Genomic DNA, 23,800 nt, shown 5'->3' with positions numbered 1-23,800 from the left:
CAACTCAAAGTAAGGGTACCTGGTAACTTCTGATCTGGGTTGTACTGAATAAAGGAGGTAGGACCTAATTAACAGAAAGAATATGGAATCATGGTTAAAAGCATACAGTAGACCAACAGTTTCAGCTGTACAAAACTACTTGCTGAATGGCTTCTAAAGTTCCCATCATGTCTCTTTGATTCACTTTTATTACCAACAGAACATTGATAATTATCCTCATGAAGACAAAATGATTCAGGGCAAGTGTTCCTTACAGATCACAGGTTTCAGGCATCCAGTCATTACAGTAGATACATTCAATCAGACCCAAAAAGAGAAGCAGGCTGGTACACTAGTAATATTTGCAACAGGTCAACATTCACTAAGTAAAAAGTGAATACTGTCAGAGGCCTGAGAAAGGCCAAAACTTAACCCATGTCAAAATGATAATAATGAAGGCTCCTTATAAGATCTATAAATGTAATGGAGGCAGGTCAGGAACAGGTAGGTTTTAACTTTAGGACAAAAAAAAAATGGGAAACAGAAACATAATTTAGGAAGATCCTTGGAGAATAAATATAGTCAGGAAGGAATATGGTGATATTTTATTTGTGCTAAAATGTAATTTTATTTGTAAGTTGCCTGGGGGTCAGAGCTAATAGTAAGCCATAGCAGAAGCCAGGTGGTGGTGGTGATGGTGGTGGTGGCGGCAGCACACACCTTTAATCCCGATCACATGACAAGCAGATCTCAGTGTGTTCAAGGATACAGCCAGCATGGAGACACACACCTTTAATCTCAATACCAATCATACAGACCTAGAGGTCTGTATAGACAGGCAGTGACGAGGAGGTCATGTTGGGTTTACAACCAATAAGAAGGCAGACCAGAAAGTCAATAAAAAAGACAGGAAGTAGACCTCTTTCTGAGGTGAAGGACGGCAGTGGCAGTGAAGGGTAAGAAAGGTTTTTTAGTATCAGCTCTTAGCTACTGCTCTGACCTCTTGGGCTTTTAACTCTGCATTTGGCTCTGTGTTTCTTATTAATCAGACTCTTAGATCTACATCTGGTGCCCAACGTTCGTGGTACAAATTCATGAAAAAGCTACTTGCCTGTGGCCTTGCAGGCCCCAGCTCTGCCCCTCACTACACTCGGCCGGTTGTGGTGGTGCATTCCCATAGGATTTGCTGAAGGAGGAAGAGGAAGGAGGATCCAGAGTTTGAGGCAAGCCTAGAAGGATTGCGAAGGAGAAGCTTTGGCCGGGACCGAGCTACAAACAGTGGTAGGACCATGGAGGCAGCAGCAGCTGCTCCGAATTGCTGCCTGATTCTCATCATGTTGGTGACTGTGGTGATGCTGCTACCTGGGATAAAGGGTTTACTGCTGCTTGTTAAGAGAAGAATTGCCAGGACCAGCATGTTACAAGAAAGCATGGGCAAAGGTCAGTTTGGAAAAGTTTGGCAGGACAAATGGTGGGGAGAAATTGCTGTGAGGATTTTCTCTTCTAGGGAAGAACATTCATGGTTCCAAGAGACAGACATTTATCAGACTGTGATTACTCCAAACCACAGAGGACACACACACACACACACACACACACACACACACACACACACACACACACAATCTACAGGGAATCACGACCACGCCTAACAGCAACTTTGAAGTCTTCAAAAGGATCCTGGGGACCCCACAATGATGATTCCACAAGGACTATGGTAAAGCCATTAAGCTGATTAACACCATGGAAAGATCAACTTTGAACTACAAACGATTCAGGACAATTTCAAGTGGCTAGCTGAGATGATCCAGCCTGACAAACTACTTGAGCAAGGACTTGGGACAAGCCCTGCACTTTCCCAATATGCAGAGACTGAACAAATGATACAGAACTTGACAATTAACCCAAAAATTTTCTTTTCAGGATTCCCTAAAGATGGTCTCACCCCCAGAAAGCAGGAAGTAATTTTAAGAAAAAGACACCCACATTCCAAGAAGCAGGGTGGGTAGTTTTTGGTTGTTTAATGAGTTATGGATATTGTCATTGTTTATGATGGTTGATTACAAATTGTTAATTGTTAATTGTCAGGAAAAATGCTGAACAAGGAGATTAGATTCAGAGTTTTTGTTTGAAAAAAAAGAAAAAGAGAAAAGAGAATATAGATATGAGGTAGATCACTGAATCTACTCTGAGAAAAAAGATAAATAATAGGATAAATGGGTAGATCATTGAATCTACTCTAAAAAGAAAAAAGGGGAAAATATGAAAATGACAAAAGGTAGATTATTGAATCTATTATGAAAAGGAAAAAAGAATATGGATATGATAAAATAAAAAGGCCAATTATTGAATCTACTTTTAAAAAGGAACTATTTGTTTTACATTGGATACATAATGAAAATTTTTTGTCTTAGTTTATCAAATGTTACTGGACTGGACATTGTTAATATATATTAATGGAGTTTTTCATCTGATTCTGTCAAATGTTAATGGACTGGACATAATATAATTCTTGACTATATATATTGTATATACTTATTAGATAGTTTTTCTTGTATTCATTATAAGCTTTTTTTTTAAAATTTTAGACAAAAAAGGGGAAATGTGGTGGTATTGTGTTCCCTAAAATATTGTGTACCCTAATAAATTTACCTGGGGTCAGAGAACAGAACAGCCACTAGATATAGAGGCCAGAAAATGGTGGTGCACACGCCTTTAATCCTGTCTCTTGGGAGGCAGAGATTCATCCAGATCTCTGTGAGTTTGAAGCTACACTGGAAACAGCCAGGCATGGTGACTCACACCTTTAATCCCAAGAAGTGAGCCTTTAATCCCAGGAAATGAAGGCAGAAAGCAGAAAGGTATATAAGGCGTGAAGACCAGGAACTAGGCTGGTTAAGCTTCAGGCTTTCGAGAAGCAGTTCAGCTGAGATCCATTTGGATGAGGACTCAGCAGCTTCCAGTCTGAGGAAACAGGATCAGCTGAGGAATTGGCAATGTGAGGTGGCTGCGGCTTATTCTGCTTCTCTGATCATTCAACGTTCACCCCAATACCTTGTTCCAGGTTTGATTTTATTAAAGAACTTTTAACATTCTTGCTGCAAAGGAATAAGACATAAGCTTGAGTACCTTCTCTTTTAGGGTTGTATGCTTTCTTTACCTGTGTGGAAGAAGTTTGGGTTTACCTATGAAATGATACTCAGATTTAATGATGAGTGGTGCCTGAGACATTACATACTGTGTCAAAAAGGAGCCAAGTTTGTGAGACCAATTATTTCAAAATAAATGACATCAAATGTTGTTGTTTCTATCTGGTAAATAGAAATAGGAGTCATGAGAAACCTGATAACCTAAAATTAGCAAAAATGAGATACTTTGTATTTCTTCACCTGTATTTATTCATTTAAAGTTTTAATGAATGTTATAGAGATATATTATACCACATAGAAATTATACCACATAGAAAAATGTTGATAGAATTGTTTATTCAAATAACTGAAAGAGTTTTCTTCAAATACTTTCTTCATCACTTTCTATCAAATGAAACCAGGCCCGTTTGTCAAGAATAAGTAATGTTACTTAACACTGGTAAAGAAGTCCCCTGTGGATTTCGTTAAGGGTCTGTGAACACGCAAACCACCCCTGTGAGAAGGGAGGCAGTACCAATGGCCATGCTAACACTGTGTAAGCTGGGGCTAGCCTGGACAGATCATGATAGAAGTTTGGTGTCTTTGTTTTCTCCACAGAACAACTCTCTGTTGGCCTTGAGGGGTGTGGCTCGGAATTCACTCTCCCATTAGTCTCTGCTTCCTCTCTAACACAAGAATCCATACACCTGTTGCCTAATAACCATTGGCTGTTTTGTGAATGAGAAAAATGGTGGATTTTTAGCATTGCTCTAAATAGCCCTTTTAAAAATTATTTAGGCGAGGGTGTAAGTTCACCCCTGGAATCCCATCCCTCAGGAGGCAGAAGCAGGAAGTCTGAAATGAGTTTGAGGAAGCGTGGGGCTACATAGTGAGTTACAGTCTAGGCTACAGAGTAAGACTTTCTTCACCCAAGTGGGAATGGCCCGGAGAATCTGACTCACTCTTCTTGCTTCCATCAACACCAAGCGTATAGTTGGTGCACGTAAAGATATGCAGGCTCTCACTCATACACATTAAGTAAATCAAGAAAAAAAATTGAAAAGCTATCCATCCAGCTAAGGTATCTTTTCCTTTACTTATAAAGTGTATTTGAGATCCATCATTATATGCAACATGTGTAAGATAATAGCACATCAAAAAAATTACAAATGGAAATTCATATATATATGTATATATATATTCATATATATACATGAATTTGTATGTACATGGATATATATATATATATATATATATATATCCATGTACATAAAATGTTTAAAAGAACATATATCACTATTACCTGTAAAGAAACAAATGCAGATATAAGTAAATGCATAGACATATATTTATATGCATATTTTTTCAAGCTATTCATCCAAAAGTGATTTTTTTTAATTCTTTTGAACTTAAGAATTCTATAATACCCCCATTCTTTGTTATTTTGGAACTATTAAGTTGGCCACATTAAATTTATTCTTATGAAAGGTACTGGGTCTGTTTTCCCTTCAATACAACTTAGCCTCTTTCTAATCTGCATTATTAATGCTCATCTCTCATGAGGGATGGTGTAGCAATACCTTATTCAGCAGTATTCCTTGCAGTCATAGGAAAAATTCTAAATGCAAATAAACTGTGCCTTTGATTATTCTTTGTTGTAACTGTATCCAGTTACTCTTCCTTAGGGAAAGCAGCTACTGCAACACACTGGTAACCTAAAACAGGATTAGTGCTAGAACACAATGTGTTAAGGATAAGGTAGTGGAGGTAAATATACAAGGAATGGATAGCAGGACTTGGGGTGAATAGTTCAAGTACTCAGAAATAAGGATTTCACCAAAGAGAAGAACGTGCATAGCATCATTAACTTATATACTGCAGAGCCTGTTTCATACATCACATGCTATGATATGTAACAAATAACTCACTGGACATTAACTGAATAGAATTTAGTATAAATGTAGGCAGTGTGCCTTACAACACTCTACCATTCCCCTTTCTCCACACCAGAATGTATATTTCCTTGGCCTTATCCTTGGACCATACCTTAAATAAACACATCAGCATCAGAAGAACCAAGCATGGTCGGTACCAAGTCTCCAGGCTCACTTGTATAGCATCTGTCAACTTTCAGTATCTTTAGCTCTTCTTTTAATAAAAAATATACCAGGGAATTAATTTAAAATAAAGTCCCAAATCTCATCTCAAATCAGAATCCCCAAGAAAAGGATATGCATATGTGTTGCTCATGCATTGCACTGAGCCTTGCTATCAGTTACAATGAGGTAGAAGAACATTAAATAGCAAGCTCTCTTCAGAGTCTATCATCAGACAAGTCAGAAAAACTCTGGCTTTGGGGTATTTAAACCCATAAGTGTCAAAGCCTTCAGGAACTCATCATAGCTGACTGTAGTACGTAGTCAACACAACACACAGAAGGTGCTAGCACCACTGAGCAGCGCTTCTAGACCACACACTAACTCAGTACGGAATGATACATGCTCTCAGACTTCCCACAAAGATCAGAGGAAACACTACATTGCTTCTTCTCAGTAAGTACAACTTGACTTTACAAAAAGGAACCATTCTGTAACAGCAGAACATCATGAACTCTTACAGGGCTTTGGGAAAATATGTCTGTTTTGCTCTGAGAGAACTGGCTAAGCACAAGGACAAAGGGCTCCACATTGGGGACAAATGCAGGACATTTGGACTGTTCTGAGAGAATGGGAAACTTAAGAAAAAACTCCCAGTACCAAAGAGAGAGCAGGAAAGGTCACCACCCCAGAAAATCACTGCTAAGATATTTGAAGGACACAGAGTCTATTTGTTTTTTTACAGAAAATTATCCCATGATAAACACAAAAACTAAACGCCAATTTTTTGGAAATGGGGCAGCATTCATAGGCCATTGTGCCAAGTCTGTAAACTTTATTAAAATTTTATAGTATTTTCCTGATTAAGCTGCAAAAAACAATGCATGTAAATTATTTATGGGGAAAAAAGAAATCACCCCCAAAACAGTGCAAACACAAAATACAATGATTCTATTCTTGAGTAATTATCAAGGCAAGACATCTTATGTGCATATATATGCAAGGCTTTTAATATAAACACAATAACATTTTTATGCTCTGCTGCATCAACATTTCAATGACTATATCTTGGATATTTTTCCCATGTGAAATATATTTCAGATTCATTCTTAAGTGATGAAAAATATTATATTATATAGATTTAACAATCACTTATTGATGGACATTGAGGGTAGGTTTTTTTTCTGTTTTTCTTTATAGTTAGTAAGGGTGCAACAAATATTTTATTCCTGTTTTTTACACATCTGTGGACATTTTTGTTGGGTAAACTCACAAAATTTGATTTGCTAGATTATAAAATATTATTTTCCCTTCTTATTTTAGATGTGAGCAGTTCTGGAAGCAAGACCATCATTCCAATTTTTTGGTGCCAAATATCTCTTCTAGGGCAAATAATTCTGCAAGCACAGCATCTGTGAAGGCACATCTAGCTTCACAGTACAGAATGTGCCCTGCATTGTACTAGTTTAAAAGTTAAATAAGGTGGAGAGTGACAGAGTGGGACACCAATATCTTCCTCAGACCCACACACACTCATTCACACACACACACACACACACACACACACACACACACACACTCACTCACTCACTCACAAACACATTATTTTTTAATTTAAAAATTAAAATTTTTTTGAAGAAAATACACACAGGTCAGGCAACAGCTCAGTTGGTAAAGTGTTTGCTGTCCAGCATGAGGACCTGAATTCAAATCCCCAGAAGCCAGGTAAAAAGCCAGGTGCAATGGTATACATCTGAACCCCCAGTGCTGAGGATGAGGTAGATATCCCTGGAGCTTGCTACCAAGCTAGCCTGGCCAAATCAGTAATCCCAAATTCAGTGAGAGATCCTATCTCCAACATAATGTGGAGACTGACAAAGGAAGACACCTAATATTCATGCCTGGCTGCTATGTATACACTCACACATATGCACTCATATGTAGAAACATATACAACACGCACCCAAAGAAAGAGAAAGGGAGGGAGGGAGAGAGGTAAGGAAGGAAGGAGGGAGGGAGGGAAGGATGAAGGAAAGAAGGAAATGAAAGTTTCTCCTGAGGGGTAAAAGTAACTGTTTCATGCATGTTGGTCTTTGCACAACCATCAGGAAAAAACAAACAAACATATATTTACAAATAATCATCTAGGTTTTGGAAATTGATAGAAAATGACTTTTGGGGGTGGACACATATCTGGGAGGTTATGTGTTACCCGAACATTCATATCTCAGTGTCCAATTCATTCCTCAAATTGAATCAAACTCTGGATTCCCACTGGCAAGCACAGACTTAATATTGTCTAAATTTATATTTGGAAATGAATGATTTATACTATAGCATCTTCCATATTCAGGGACAAATCTTTAAAATGTTTCTGGTACCCATATTCTGGGGATCTGGCTGTGAACTGAAGTTAATTCAGTTTTAGAAGTCATTATATTTTCTGGTGGCCAGTAAGATGGTTCTGTGGGCAAGGAACTTCCCAGGCAAGCAATGACCTGCAGGTGGTCCCTGTTATTCACACAAAGATAGAAGGTTGAAATACATTCTACATAGTTGTCCTCTGATCTCCTCATGTGCACTCTGGAACATGTGCACACACACATAAAATAATGTTGCTGTACCTCATCCATATACATATTCTCTTCAACAGTATAGAAATTGTGACTTTATTATATATTCTCTTACTATTGACATACAAAAATCTCTACATACACACCACCTTTTCATGAAAGACAATGGGCAACTACATTGGTATGTGTGCCCAGCAAAATAATCTTATGATGGAGAAATGTTGGTCGTATATGGGGCTAATACTACACTTCAAAAAATGCTGTTTTTTAAGGTATGACCCTCAGACAGAAAACATCAGCAATTCTTAGAAATGTGTTATAAACACATGTTTTGCCTACCTGATTATACCCACTACCTCAGACTCCAAACAGTGTCTCACCAAGCCCCTCCCCACCCTTAGCATATCAAGTGATTGCTAGCTAAGTATCTGAGCCCAAGCTTGACTGTCATTGTTCATACCCATTATTGTCTTACCCATGGGACAACAATGTCCTCCAGTGGCAGAAAACATGAACACTATTTTAAGTATTTTAAATGATGTACAAATCAATAGACATCATTCACTATGTTTCTAAATGGGCATGAACCCTCTGTCTTAAATGTAATGTACACACAAGAATTTTTTTTGTTCTTAATTAAATTCCTCATGCTCCTTCACATGGCTACATTATTATGCAACACCATTCTAGAAGCTTTTGCTTCTGCCTTGCTACAAAAATACTAATTGTCTAAGCTGATCACTTGGGAGAAAGAGGACCGTTTTAGAGTTCAGAGTCAGTCTGGACCACATAGCAAGCTCCATGCATCCTGGTTTATAGCTTAAGTCTCCACTGAAATTAAACAAAGCAACCAGAAGAAACATACACCTAGTCTTATTGTGTACTTGAGACAATGAAAATGGGGACTATTCAGAAGAATACAAAACATCATTTTAAAATGTTCTCTAATGATAAATAGAGGAGTATTCATTTTCCACGTGATTAAAAGTCCTGGAGACAAACATTTGAGGGGTGGTGGTAAAACCCTACTGTTACAAATTAAAAGTCAGTTGCAAATGGACTCATGAACAGGATGTTTGGCTGCTTTCACTCAGCCACTTAGACAGTGGGCAGGCTGATAAAGGGGGCTTTGTACACCAGGAGCTGGGAGTTAAGTGCGAAGGGAGAACGCGTGCACATTTATGGAAGAGGAGAGAGAGCACCAGCTCTTGAAGGACATGGACCTGGCCTTCCAGGGATGGAGAGGTTTTCATCCTGAGGGAATCTGAGGGACACACTAGAGAACAGCGCATGCATCGGGGTAAGAGGAGACTTTGAGGAGCCCCTGACTCAAATGTTACTAAGCAGAGCATTCAGACTTGTGAAACAATAAGTGTTGAGAGCAAGCAAGTTATAACAGCAAGCTATGAGACAGGAAGTTATAACAGCAAGCTACAAGAAGACAGCAAGGGCAGCAGGGAGTGCCACTCCACAGCGCGCCACCAGGCACAAGCATAATTCTGAGCTAAAGATATCAGAACAGCTGATTTCTTTCTCTAATTTTATCTGGTATCTGATTTTTCCTCTTCTTCTAGAAAAAGGGAAGATATTCCTTTCCAATGTAAACTGGGAAGAAAATGCATACTTTTCCAACGGAAGCAATAGCGAAGAGGATTGTGTACAAACAGGTTTCCTAAAATAAGGTCATTTCCCTTTATCCTCCTCGCATAGTTGCAGTTCTCTTGTGTGACCCTTTCAGTTCTGTCTTCAGCAGATTTCCTTCATGTTTTCCTTTAATCCGATGCTCAGTGACATAGAGAAAACAGACATGACTGAATGGACATGCTGATCCTATCACATGCACTAAATGCTTAGGAGATCAACATGCTTACCATAAACCTAATACCACTTCCCCCCCCCCAAAAAAAAATCACTTTGCACGTTGCGGGAGCCAAGTAGCATAAATCAGCTCCATCTCTGGCCTAGAGACCAGATCCCTCTCGCCCCCCATATTCTTTCTCAAACCCATCCACTTACGGTGATCTTCACAGGTTGCACAGAGAATGGATTAGAGCTCTCTCTAAAGAGAGTGTAGATTTTGGTAGGTGGAAAAAATAGCTTTGGGCATAGGAGAAAAACACATTCTACAAAAAAAGGAATCCTCCCTTCTACACGGAGTAAAGACTTTCTGAGGGGGAAGTTGGGGATACAGTCGGGCAAGACATGGAGTAGTCTTAGCTTCCATGCTCTGACATTTGTAGCTAACAGTAGAGAAACAGTAGTAATATTTGTGTTAGAGGACATACCAGTGTTTCAAGAAAGACAGATTTATAAAGGAATTCTCTGCACAAGAGCTTATCGAGGACCATAAAGTCTTCACAAGTAACTAATGTTTGGTGCTAAATAATTTACCATTAGAAACTTGACAAGGGGCTAAGTCACTATGCTTGCATGTATAGCTTTCCACTGGTCTTGGGTCATTTGTGGTTTAAACATTTCAGGCTGTTCATCTATTCCCATAACTGTGATCCTCAGATAGACTTTCCCTCTTGGATTCAAGTGTGCAGTCTCAAGACGACACACGTTATAGAGCCCCAAGGTTTTCTTAGCCCGAGATTTTCTGTGCCGCATGCTTTGGAAACCAAATCAGTAGCTATTACCAACCAACTGCTCATTGCCACAGCAATTACCTAGACTATGAATTTTAGAAACAATTCCACGATGACAAGATGTGCCTTATTGGGTGTAATGATGTACTTGAAAGAAAAGCCTGTGGAAAACCTTGCTTCATTTTAAATCTGGGAGTTGGAGTTACCCCATCTCTGAAGAATGGTCTTACATAGCCTGCAAGCAGAAAGAAGTTCATGTCTGTAGACAATGTTAGTCAGCTTGTTGGCTCTCATAATTGATACATTGGTGAACATCTTCTAGAGAAGAGAAGCTCTCACAGGCCCAGGAGGGTGGGGGACCGTGGTGAGTTAGCCTCCTTTCAGGCCGGGGATGGCAGAGAACACCATGGTGGGAGCTCCTGGTGGAGGAGCCCAGTCACTTTGGGACTGCCTGGAAGCAGACTGAAAGGTGGAGAGGCCCAGGGTCTCAATATCCAATTCAAGGGCACTCCAGAATCATCTAAAATCCGTTCACTAGGCCTCCCACCAAAGGTTCCACCACTTCCAGCAGCACCACAGACTGGGGAATTAAGCATTTCAGCACACCTGTCTTGGAGGGACAGTTTATATCCAAATTATAGCAAGCCCTTAAGAAATAAAAATCTGAAAGAGGTAATTACACATATCAAATAAGACTTTACGGTGGAAATCTGGTGGACCAATTTAATAAGCACTCAGATAACAAAATTACAGCCGTGCTTGCAAAGATTTAAAACAGGCCCAAGCCAGGCTTCACTTTTTTTTTTTTTCTTCTTTTGCCAAATTGTGATTTTTCTGCGCCACCTTGTGGCCCCGTCACTATTACTACAAGTGGCAGGTAAATCATTTTCCCTGGTCAAGCACGCCGCTAATCCGCATTGCGCAAATCCGCTTCCACAAAAAAAAAAAAAAAAAAAAAAAAAAAAAAAAAAGCTGAGAAAATGGAGTCTGCCTTTGTTTGCAGGCATGGAAAGCAGCATTGCGCTTCTTCCTATTTCCTGCTTCATCATCTTTATTCTTTAATCTCACACCTCTAGCTCCACCCACCCCTCCTCCTCCTCGAGCCCGTTCCAGGCTGGCCTTCCCTTCGGAGGCTCCATCACTCAGCCGCACTCAGTGCCCAGCGCAGTCCAACCTCAGTCGCCTTCGCGGTCCTCCCTCTGGGTCCCCTCCGAGCCTGCTCCGGGGCCCCTCCCTCGCAGTCCAGCGCTCAGGCCCCGCCCCCTAACGCCGGCAGCCAATGGAGACACGGCCACGCCCTTCGCACCGCCCACCGCGTCCCTTAAGGTTTGAGGGCCCGGGCAGAGGGTCTGAGCCCCTGAACCTGCAGCTGGCAGTGGCGGGCACGCTCCGGGCAGCTGGCGGCCATGGACTCCCAGGGGCTGAAGGTGAGCGGTGCAGGGCGTGGGCTGGGCGAGTGGACACTGCGAGGTGATTGGTACCTGGCCCGGGTGTCATGGGCAGCGGCCGCTGGCGGTGAGGGCCTGCGGCCTTGGCCAAGATGCTGCACCCCCCCCCCCAACTCCCGCCCCCTGAGGATGATCCCGAAGCCCGGGCACAGCCGCTGCCTTGCCGTTAACGGCCAGCCCCCAGCCTGTTGCTTGTGTTGGCACTGGACTTCTACTGGGGAAGCTTGCTCCGTCTCCAGGTGTGATTTTGAGGGACTTAACAGCCATCCTAGCGTCCTACTCTGCATTCGCGTGTTAAGGAATAGGACGAGATTTGCAAGCAGTTAAAAACAGACTTGAAAAGGAGAGGAAGGAGTATTTAACTTGCAGAAGTGTTCTTCTGATTGATGCATTCAGCAGATAGTTCAGAAATGGTGAAACAAAGACGGGTTGGAAATGCAAGAACTTTCCTTTTTAGATGATGGTGTTTCTCTGTTCACTCTTGGACTTGTTTAGTATTTGTGGAGCGCTTCTTCCTGGATGTCTCCGGGACGTTGGAGCTAGCAGAACAGACCCCAGGACATTAAATTGACCCATTTGCAATCTAATGCTGGAACAGTCCCAAGTGCCTTTAATAAGCAAGCATTGGTTGACCACCTTCTGTGTGTCTTGCACTATTTTCTAAGTACTTAAGATACTGCAGTACACATACCAGGTCTTGCAACTTACACTTGATTTATGAGGGCTGAACCCGAGAGCTGATAAAAGCGTGAATGCCATGTTAGCTCCTGATAGTCACAGAGGAAAATCTGAGCTATGAAGATTAGAGAAGACTGAAATGTTTGGCTATTTTATTTATTTACTTGTTTGTTTGTTTGTTTGTTTGTTTATTCGATTATTTTGGTTTTTCGAGACGGGGTTTCTCTGTAGCTTTGGAGCTTGTCCTGGAACTCACTCTGTAGCCTAGGCTGGACTCGAACTCACAGAGATCCACCTGCCTCTGTTTCCCCAAGTGCTGGGATTAAAGGTGTTTGCCACCATTCCGGGGCTGGCTTTTTTATTTTTAATAAATTTCTGCATTACCATTCAAGTTCCTCCAGCTTTTACATTTTTCATCACCTCCAATCTATCCTTCAGGTTGCCCAAATGAGTTGAGCAGTAAAATCACTTAAATGATAAAAACCATTATTCAATTTTTCATCGTTCACCACAGGAGCAAGTCATATCCTTAAAAATGAGACCATCGCCGGGTGGTGGTCGCGCATGCCTGTAATCCCAGCACTCAGGAGGCAGAGCCAGGCGGATCTCTGTGAGTTCGAGGCCAGCCTGGGCTATCAGAGTGAGTTCCAGGAAAGGTGCAAAGCTACACAGAGAAACCCTGTCTCGAAACAAACAAACAAACAAACAAAATGAGACCATTGGCCCAGCCCCCCTTTTCCCTTGATCCGTCTGTCCAATATTCTATCTAGAACAGGTTCTTGAACACGGAGTGGTAAACATCCTCTACAGAATGCCAGATGGGGTATTTTAGGATCTCTGTCCATCTACACTGTAGTTGGCAATCAGCTGTGGATGTACTTAAATGACTGAACATCCCCATATACCAATAAATCTTTATAATTTGTCTATGAAATGTTTCTCCAGCCATTTTTAGCTCATGGGCCATACGAAACCAAATGGTAAGCCAAACATATCTTAGCCCACTGTTGTAGATTAAGGACTGGCTTTTAGCCCTGCCCATCACCACACTCATCCCAGGTACTATACTCTTACCTGCTTGTTGCTGTTCCTCTGCCTTGTCAAGAATCATCAAGGCAAATCATGGTGTTAAATGTGGGAGGAGGAGGAGTAAAATGGGCTTATAATTGGAGAATCAGTTCTAAATGGTCTGTAGAAGTGGATTCTCTGGTCACCCACTCAAGCTGTGTACAGTATTCTGTATTCTCAATTGCAATGTACTGGCCACTTTCCTACATTAATTGCTGCATTGTATCTCAGCTGGTGTTCAGATTACAATTTCACCAGAAAGTTCAAGATATTTTTAGGGCAGTGACCACTCTTACTAACATTTCTCAGTACTGCATAATTACTCTCTTCTTGGTATGTAGTACTAGAAAGTAGATAGTACCCCGTACTAGAAAGTAGACAGTCAGCAAATGTTTGCTAGACTGCTGATCATGGGGTATGTGACTAGTCTCAGCACTCAGGAAACAGAGGCAAGCAGAAAGCAAGTCTGAGCCAGCCTGAGCTACATAATGAGAGCCTGCCTCAAAAGTCAAAATGAAGTTTGTTGGACTAAATGGTCTAACTTGAACCACAAGAGTCATAATAGGTCTGGGGAGTAATATGAAAGCCAGAGAAACAGATGCATGTAAAGAATGCTTTAAAGACTTAAAGCAGCACTGGATGAATGGGAGGGGGGTGTCATGGTTCATTTGACGATTTGGGTAGCAGGTGGCAGAGCATAAACGTGGAGGTTGGCAGAGGTGTTGACCAGACAGCAGAGTGTGGTGAAACTCATTCTATTTTTTCAGACTAGGACTTTTACACCATCTTCAAGTATTCCTCACCCCATGTCTACATTTGCTTTACTAACTGTAGTTTGTAAATGAGCAAAAGTGTAACATTGACAAAGACTCGAGGCCATGTCTTTATACAGTTAAATCCATGTCCTTCCTGGGACACACAGCACTGCCTTTCAGAGTTGTAGTTGGTGAGTGCAATTAAACACTGCATAGAAGTCAAGTAGAATAATTCTGTGACCCCAAAATGCGCATTTGTGACCCTAGGGCTTGAGAAACTTGGGAAAACAACACTGCTGAGGTGTGTTGTGGGTGCCTAGGAGATGGACTATGGGTCATTCTCTCTAGAAACAAGGTGGAGAAGGGGTGTGGGCAGTAACCACAGGAGGGGAGCAGAGCAGAAGTTCTAGAGAATATTGTGTGACTGGGATCTAGAAAAGGCAAGGATGTAGCCCTCAGAGTCCAGACTCTGAAAGAGCTGTCTGCACACACTACGTCCCTTCTGTTTCTTACTAATGCTAGACCCCACTGTAGTCAGACAGTAGCACAGGATTCCCCACACACCTTTGTTTATGGAGTAAAGGAGTCTGGTAGTCACCGTAACGGTGAGAGTGTGGCTTCCCTCTTTGAGTAAGTCAGCAGTTAAACCTTAGATTCGGTTTCAAGAAACCTTAGACCAGTTCCAGCTGGTCACAGCTTGTGTGCTGGCTATGACAACTTGACACAGCTAGGGTCATCTGAGAATAAGAAACCTCAATTGAGAAAATATCTCTATCAGATTGCCTGTAGTCAAGTCTACAAGGAATTTTCTTGATTGATGATTATTGGAGGAGGGCCCTTCTCTAGTCTCTGTGGGTGGTACCGCCCTGGGCTGGTGGTTCTCTGTGCTATAAGAAAGGCTATATAAGCAGGCTAAGTGAGCCAGTAATTCACATTCCTTCCAGCCCTCTGACTTCTCTGCAAACTCTAAGGTGAAATGAATTCTCAAGTGGCTTTTGGTCATTGTGTTTTATTAGGGCAGAAACTCAAGGAAGCATCTGGAGACAGAAACTGAAGCAGAGACTATGGTGGTGTAGTTTGAACATAATTGTCCCTTGAAAGCTCCTAGGGAATGGCACTGCTGGAAGGTGTGGCTTTGTTGGAGTAGGTGTGGCCTTGTTGGAGGAAGTGTCACTGTGTGGGGGCAGGGTTTGAGGTCTCAAATATGCTCAAGTCACACCCAGTATCCCAGTTCACATCCTGTTGCCTGCCTATCAAGATGTAAAACTCTCAGCTCCTTCTCCAGCATCATGTCTGCCTGTATGCTGCCGTGTCCCACCATGATGATAATGGATTGAACCTCTGAACTGTAAGCCACCCCAATTAAATGTTTTCCTTTATAAGAGTTGCTGTGGTCATGGTGTCTCTTCCCAGCAATAGAACCTTAATGAAGACAGGTGTCTTAGTTACTTTTCTATTGCTGGGAAGAGACACCATGACAAGGCGACTTAGAGAAGAGTTTTTTGGAGGCTTGCTTATCTATTCAGAGGGTTAGAGTCCAAGACCATCATGGCCAAGAACATGAGAGTAGCTGAGAGCTTATGTCCTGATTCACAAGCAGCAAGAAGAGAAAGAGACAGAGAGACAGGAACAAAGACAGACACGGACTACCATGGGATTTTGAAACCTCAAAGCCTCTAGGTGTAGAAGTAACAGTATTATTAAATAAGAAACACAGAGCCAAGTGCAGAGTGAAAAGCCCAAGAGATCAGAGCAGTAGCTAAGAGCTGATATTAAAAACCCTTTCTTACCCTTCACTGCTGCTGCTGCTGCCGTCCTTCCCCTCTGAAAGAGACCTACTTCCTGTATGTCTGTCTTTTTATTGACTTTCTGGTCTGCCTTCTCATTGGTTGTAAACCCAACCACATGACCTCCTCGTCACTGCCTGTCCATACAGACCTCTAGGTCTCTATGATTGGTATTGAGATTAAAGGTATGTGTCTCCATGCTGGCTGTATCCTTGAACACACAGAGATCTGACTGTCACGTGATTGGGATTAAAGGTATACACTACCACCACCTGGCTCTTGCTATTAGCTCTGACCCCCAGGCAACTTTATTTATTAACATACAAAAAAATCACATTTTAGTATAAATAAAATATTACCATATCCAGGTCATACCTCCTCCAACAAGGCCAACTCTTCTCATCCTTCCCAAACAGTTTCACTGACACCAACCATTCAAATATATGAGCCTATGGGGGCCATTCTCGTTCACCCACCGAAGTGGAGCAACACTGCCTACTGGTTTGCTTTTCATGGCTGACTCAGCTTTAAATATATAATATATAGTCCATCACCACCTGCCCAAGGGTGGCAGGCCCAGAGTGAACTGGGTCTCCTACATCAGTTATTATTCAAGAAAATGCCTCCACAGACTTGCCTGCAATCTGATGGATGCATTTTGTCAGCTGAGGTTCCGTCTTCCCAAATGAGACATCCTTTGTGTCAAGCTGACAAAACCAAACCAAATAAAAAACAGCAAAACACCAAGAAAAGCTAACCAACCCAAGTCTCTTCATTTTTTTGGTCTACATTTTTCCTTCTTTTTTCTTTCTTTTTTTTTTTTTTTCCTAAAGCCCTTAAGAAAATATAGCCAAAGGAGGAAAATGTAAAAGTAGTCTGGCTCCAGTATTCTTGACAAAATTAATTAAAGGGGGGAAAAAAGAAATCACATTGGAAGAGAAAAACACTGAGCTGTCAGTAATTCCATGATCATTCTGTCTCATCCTTATTATTATGTGTCAGTTTTCAGTAGTATTCTAAAGAGTAAAGAAGAAAATGTATTAGGTTCTGGATTTTCCAGTATTTTAGATTTGCTTCTGAATGTCTTTCAGAATAACAGACTGTTAACCTTTAGCCATTATTTTCTTCTAGACACTCATTAATTACTATTGTCAAGAGAGATATTATCACCATGTGTTACTTGTGGCCAGTGAAGGAATGAAGAAGTATGGCAGTGATCCGGTCTTCAGGTTTTATCATGCCTATGGCACACTGATGGAAGGTACACACTAGTCATCAACTGTTTTCAAATTCTCTGAATCCTTGATTTGAACTAAGAATACTTTTCCCCCCACACCCTAATCTTGATTTCCAGGCAAAGCTCAAGAAGCCCTTCGGGAATTTGAGGCCATTAAAAATAAACAAGATGTGTCACTGTGTTCTCTGATTGCCCTAATGTATGTCCATAAAATGAGCCCCAATCCAGGTATAGTATTTAAGTACAGTGTTTGGATGAATTGTCTACATTTGCTTCATTTTGACTTGTGGCTATATTATGGAAGGAACATTGTTCTGTGTAATAGTTGGGATATATGACTATATTATAGGAGGAACTTTGTTATGCATAGTCGTTGGGATTTACGGCTGTATTATGGAAGGGATGTTATTCTTGGTAGTAGTTGGGATGTATGGCTATATTAAGAAAGTAACATTGTAATTTTCATTGGGTAGTAGTTGGGATGTATGGCTATATTAAGAAAGTAACATTGTAATTTTCATTGGGTAGTAGTTGGGACATTTGGTTATATTATGGAAGGAACATTGTTCTGCATAGTGGTTGGGACATATATTATGGAAGGAAAGTTTGTTTGTAAGCTGGTCTTTAAAGTTGGGTTGCATTGTGCCAGTGAGTAGTGTAACCCATGACTGAGACAGAAGAAAATCCAAGCCATAGGTAACTTAAACATGTATGTGTATATGTATATGTCCAGGAACAATAGCACTGTAAATATTTCAAATAATTAAACTGCATAGAGTGAGTTTTTAAGTATTAGAATCGTTGTTTTTATTTTAAGAAGCCTATCACATACCTCCCATGCTAAGCACACATGTACAGATTATAAAACCAAAATAAATAAAACATTGCTTGACAAGTAAACAGTTAGGTGCTTTCTGTTAGGAGCATGCTAGATGTTTCAAAGATATGAAAGAGTTCTAGTGAGTGATCAATACATATGTGCTTCAGGATTGGACTTCAGAGTCAAGTAGTTTGGGCACTAGTCCTGACACTACCCCGGTGATTTGGAATGACTTTTTTATTAATAAAATACTATAATATAGTTGTCTATCCTGGGAATGGCATACACTCCTCAGCTATACTATATAACTGAGTGTGGCTTTTGAACACAAAATTATGTGGCTGTTGGTTTATCTTCGGCACAGTGGCTCTGCCTTGACCTACTGCTATTTCAGCTAGAAATTGTGACTCCAAAGTTACCTGCCTACTTCTCTAGTCATAGCCCAGCTACTCAGGCCACAGCCTGGAGGAAATTCTGTTCCCTCGGGCACTGGCTCTGTCGCTGCTGCTAAAGGTAGCTTTAACTAAATCTCTGTCGTTCTATTTATAAATAAGACTTAAAAATTCAAGGCTGGGGTGAAAACCTGCTAGCTCAGAGAGGCTAAAAAGCTAACCTTCTCTCCTTGCTGGCATCTTCAAAAGCTCCATGCTTCCACTTTGCCAAACTAGAAAAATCTGTACCACTCCAAATCCATCCCTGCTACTTCATCTGTCTCTTCTGTTGCCCTCTGATGCTCCATGATTACCTTCTGTAAACTAATTGCTTAACTCAGCCTCCTGATCCAAGGTTAATTTTATTTAATCAACACAGATGCAAACTCGGGCTCACAGTATGATAAAATATCCCCCAACATGTAACAGAATTTTTTGTTTAATTTTTATTTACTTAAATTAAAAATATTATTACTTGTATGTGTGTCTCTCTGTCTGTTTTTGAGGCAAGGGGCATGTGTTTGGGAGCTTACACATACCATGGCATGTTCAACTTTTCTCTCCTCCACCTTTTAAGGCAGGGTTTCTCCTGTTTCTGCCACATTCCCAGGTCCTGGGAGCTCCAGGTTAGCTGACCCACAAGCTTCCAAGTGATTTAACTCTGTCCATGTCTTGATTAGTTTTCTATTGCTGTGACCAAACACCATGGCCAAAACCAACTTGGAGAGAAAAGGGTTATTTCGTCTTACAGATTGTAGTTCATCACCCAGGGAAATCAGGGCACGAACTCAAGACAGAAATTGATGCAGAGGTCATGAAGGGGTACTGTTTATTGGCTTGTTCCTGGATTATTCAGCCTGCTTTCTTTTACCATCCAGGAGCACCTGCCTTGGAGTACCACCACCCACAGTGGTCTAGATCCTCCCACATCAATCATTTATCAAGAAAATGTCCCACAGGCTTTCCCACAGAGCAATCTGGTGGGGGAATTTTCTCAGTTGTTTCTTCCTTCCTAAATGACTTTAGCTAGAATCAAATTGACATAAAAACTAGCCAGCACAATTGACCTCTTGTCAATCTGACACACAAATGCATCACTATTCATCTAGAAACTTTCCTTTTCCATTTGTCCAGAAGATGACATGTTAATATTATCACAATGCAAAAACATTCCAACTTTCAAAGGTTCCTCAGTCTTTAAAATTTAAACACTTTAAAGTTGGGTCTCTTTAAAATATTCATTGTGTCTAAATGTTAAGTCTGTAAAATTTCTAAGTCTTTGTTAAATTCCAGTGTCTCTCTAGAATTCTGAAGTTACTTTAAAATACGTTTCAAAGTCTCATAATTGTGCATTCCTGTGAACTTTAAAAAAACAAGTTAATTACTTTCTTACTTCAAGAGGGAACAACCAAACTTCAGCAGTGTATATAATTGAGTGTCCAGTGTCTGGGATTCCCTCAAGATTCATGGTCTTCTGGGTCCCAAAGGGCTTGGACATTGTACTTCTCTGGCTCCGCCACTCATAACACTTACACCTGTCTAACCGGCCCAGCCCAGCTTCATTCACTCCCGCTGCTGCCCTTGGTGGTCATCCCATGGCACTGGTATCTCCCAAGTGCTGGGGTCTTCACAACCAAGCTGCACCTTCACCAATAGCCTCCGTGGGCTCTCTTCAGGGACTCAGCTTCTCTCCATGACCCCTTCATTCCTTCAAAACTGTTACCACCTGGGAGACAGTTACATAATGCCAAGTTCAGCTGTCAGCACAAGGTACACCCGTGGCCTCCTCTGGACCACAGTTTTCTGTGTGCTGACTCCAAGGAAACACTCCCCAGAAGACCTTGCTTCAGTGATGCTGGTCTCTTCTTAATCACCACGAATTTCCCAGGTCCAGCTAAACCAGCATCAGTTGTCCCAAAGCAAAGGTTTATCAGAACCACAGATTCTTAATTTAAAATATCAGACTGCCATGAGAGAGTCTTTGAAGGATTCTAACTTCCCTCTGAAATTTCACAAACCAGGCTGCACTGTTCTCAGCATTATTTTCTAAGTTCCCACAGAACAGCCCACTGAGCTGAGCATTCAATGGCTTCTCCAGCTCAAAGTTCCAAAGGCCTTACACAGTACTACCCCAAACACCATGGTCAGGTCTGTCACAGTAATACCTCATGACCTGGTATCAATTTCTGTTATAGTTATGGTTTTGGTTGCTATGATAAAACATCATTTTCAAAAGCAACTTTGGGAGAAAAGAGTTTATTTCATCTTACAGTTTGTAGACCATTATTTAGGGAAATCAGCAGGTACCTGGAAGTAGGAAAAGACGCAGAGGCCTTGGTGGCTGGCAGTCCATGGTTGGAGGGGTGTCCCTTACTGGCTTGCTGCCACTGCATCCAGGACCACCAGCTCAGGGTTGGCACCAGATACAGTAAGCTTCCCAAATGACTTTACTTAGTGTCAAGTTGACATAAAACTAACCACCACAATCTGCCTCCCATCTCACTGCAGGAGTTCTGAGATTAAACATATGCCATCACATGTAGGCTTTTTACATGGGTTCTGGGGATCAAACTTGTGATACAAGGCTTATGCTGTAAGCACTTTGACACACTAAGCCATCTTACCAGTTCAAATTTTAATTTACTTTTAAAATTTTAAGCTGATGCCTGATCCAGTTATTAGGAAATTTATGGATGCAGAGGCCATGGTGGCTGGGAGTGTGTGGGTGTTGGGGTTGTGGGGAGGGGTTGCTCCTCATGGCTTGCTCTGTCTGCATCTGGGACTGGCACCAGACACAGTTAGCTTGGCCCTCTCGTATGAATGATTAATCAAGAAAATGACCCATATTGAGTATATGGATCTGCTTTTCAACTCTAAGTTTAATGGCATGTACACATTCTTTCTGAAGAAAACTTAGCCTCAATTAAATGTACTGTAAGTATAAAATAAGGCCATTTCAAAGATTTAGTTTAAAAAATTGAGCAAACTCACTAACTTTATATCTATTTTGCATTTCTAATTTGTATGTATTGGGTCAAATAAGGCATTATTAAGATTCAGTTTGCTCATTCTTTTTGGGTCTTTGGTTTTTTTGTTTTGAGACAGGGTTTCTCTGTGTGTAGCCTTGGCAATCCTGGAATTCTCTTTGTAGACCACACTAGCCTCAAATTCTCAGAGATCCACCTGTCTCTGCCCCCCAGGTGCTGCGCCCCTTAGCTTGCCCATTCTTCAATGAAGCAGCAATACTAGCAGTAATTTGATGGCATGTATGGTGTATATTCATTTTTAATGATGCTGCCCTGGAAAGAATAACTAAATGCTATACCTGGTTAGTCATCTGACCTATCATGAACACTCGATCTGGGATTTAATTTCGATTTCATGTTATTTCCCCCTCACAGATAGAGAAGCTATTCTGGAATTAGATACCAAAATGAAGGAGCAACGTAAGGAAGCCGGACGCAAAGCCTTGTACCACGCAGGCCTGTTTTTATGGCACATTGGTCGCCATGATAAGGCGAGAGAATATATTGACAGAATGTCAAAAATGCCACATGATAGCAATGAGGTGACCAATTTTCTTTTTAAAACAGTAGTACCAAAGGAAGATTATGATATTATGTAATAGCATCCTTTGTTTACTCCTTTATTATAACCACTCTGTTCCCAATAAATAACAACTTTCTTTTAATATTCTTCATTGCAGAATAGGACCTTTCAAAGGTTGCTTATTCTTTGTATCATGAGCTTATTTGCTAGCTTTAACCTACAAATATCCTTACTGTATATGAAATATTCATAAATAATATGGCTGGACTGGGGTTTCTTGTTTCTGTACCAGTCACTTTGGAATAGATCTATATCCTGCTTCCTTCCCTCTTGTTGAACATGTCTGCTATAAGACACCCGGATGTGTGCCATTAGTAATCCAAGCATAGAGTACAGGCTTCCTTTTCTTGGGCAAATCAGCATAGAGCACCTGCCTAGACTACCTCCTGAGAAGCCCTTGAAACGATGAGAAGAGCTGTGATTGAAGTGCGCAGGAAGATAGCAGCCTATTTTGTACAAGCCATTACTTTGATAAACATTTTCCCTCAATCACGTAACATCTGTAAGGTTAAGTGATTGAGGGAAAATGTTTTGAAAGGAAATAGCATTTCAGCTAAAACCAAGAAAACAAGTCCCCAAGTCCCCCCAACCAATTTCTTCAGTAAACCTAGGAAGGGGGAGTAGTTACCCCAGGTAGGAAATACTAGATAGAGATGAAGTCACATCATATCTGCTTACCTTGAGAGCCTTACAGTTGATGGACCATGGGGTACATAGTGAAAATGGTAAGAGAGAACCATAGAGATGGAAGGACCATGATTGCTAGACAAGAGAATCTATAGATAATTTGATAGACATTAAGAAATCCTTAAAGGCTTTGAATCATGGAAGTTACATTATTACAGTACAGATCGAGAAAATAGTTCATAGGCTGAACTGATTTAGGCAGAAACCAAAGTTTGCAGACAGTATATTCTGGAGGGACTAGAGGAAGTACAGATAAACAATGTTGAAGACCCACCAAGATTTGTCAGCTGATACACAAAATGAAAAAAGAGAAGGAGGCATAAGCTCAAGGGGTGCTTCAGTGTCCCCAAATCTAGTGAGATCTGTTTCCATGAGGAGAAAGTGTTGAGTGAAGTCACTGACAGTAGAGGGCAGTAATATGTTTCTCTTCACACGTGCTGTGTTTCAAGTGCTGGCTAACAGAATAGCAGATGAGCTTTCAAAGGAAGGAAGCTGAAGATTTAGGGCTAGAACTGGAGGTTGTCAGTTACTCCACAGAAATAGCCTTTGAAACCCATTCAGATGGTAAAGTGTCTTCTTAGTTGAAAGGGTACTGGTTGGTAGTCTCACCCATATTTCCAGGAAGCAATTATAACCTTTCTAAAATGCCTATAAGTTAATCTAAAAAGCACAGAAAGGAGAACATACCCTATTTCTTAATTGATTTTTAAAAAGAAATTATCTTCTTTGCAATCATACAGACCTTCCAATCCAATGGAAATATCCATGATTTCAGTTCTTCATTTCCCAGGACTTTTCTAATTAACTAGACTGTTGCAGAGCTTTTGAAGGTAGCTGTGCATCTTAGTCCTTATCATGTGTGAAGTAAAGTATCATCTCTATTCCTTACCCTAGCTCACTGGGGTTGTGTGCAAAG

The 23,800-nt window shown here is 41.0% G+C and overlaps 1 protein-coding gene across 2 annotated transcripts in view; it reads left to right on the top strand.

Moving 5' to 3' along the window:
• Positions 1-11,532: 11,532 nt before the first annotated feature.
• Ttc21b (tetratricopeptide repeat domain 21B) overlaps positions 11,533-23,800 on the top strand; it is a 75,835-nt gene continuing 63,567 nt past the window's right edge. For both annotated transcript variants that reach the window (XM_036183834.1, XM_036183833.1), the window contains exons 1-4: positions 11,533-11,791; positions 17,232-17,361; positions 17,455-17,565; positions 21,990-22,156. In XM_036183834.1, the coding sequence (XP_036039727.1) occupies positions 11,771-11,791; positions 17,232-17,361; positions 17,455-17,565; positions 21,990-22,156 (429 nt within the window). In that variant the 5' untranslated portion in view covers positions 11,533-11,770. The remainder of the gene's footprint in view (positions 11,792-17,231; positions 17,362-17,454; positions 17,566-21,989; positions 22,157-23,800) is intronic.

This window comes from Onychomys torridus, chromosome 4 (genome assembly GCF_903995425.1).
Source record: "Onychomys torridus chromosome 4, mOncTor1.1, whole genome shotgun sequence".
Lineage (NCBI taxonomy): Eukaryota > Metazoa > Chordata > Mammalia > Rodentia > Cricetidae > Onychomys > Onychomys torridus.
Note: the sequence above shows the minus strand (reverse complement) of the source record. Positions and strands in the feature narration are given on the sequence as shown.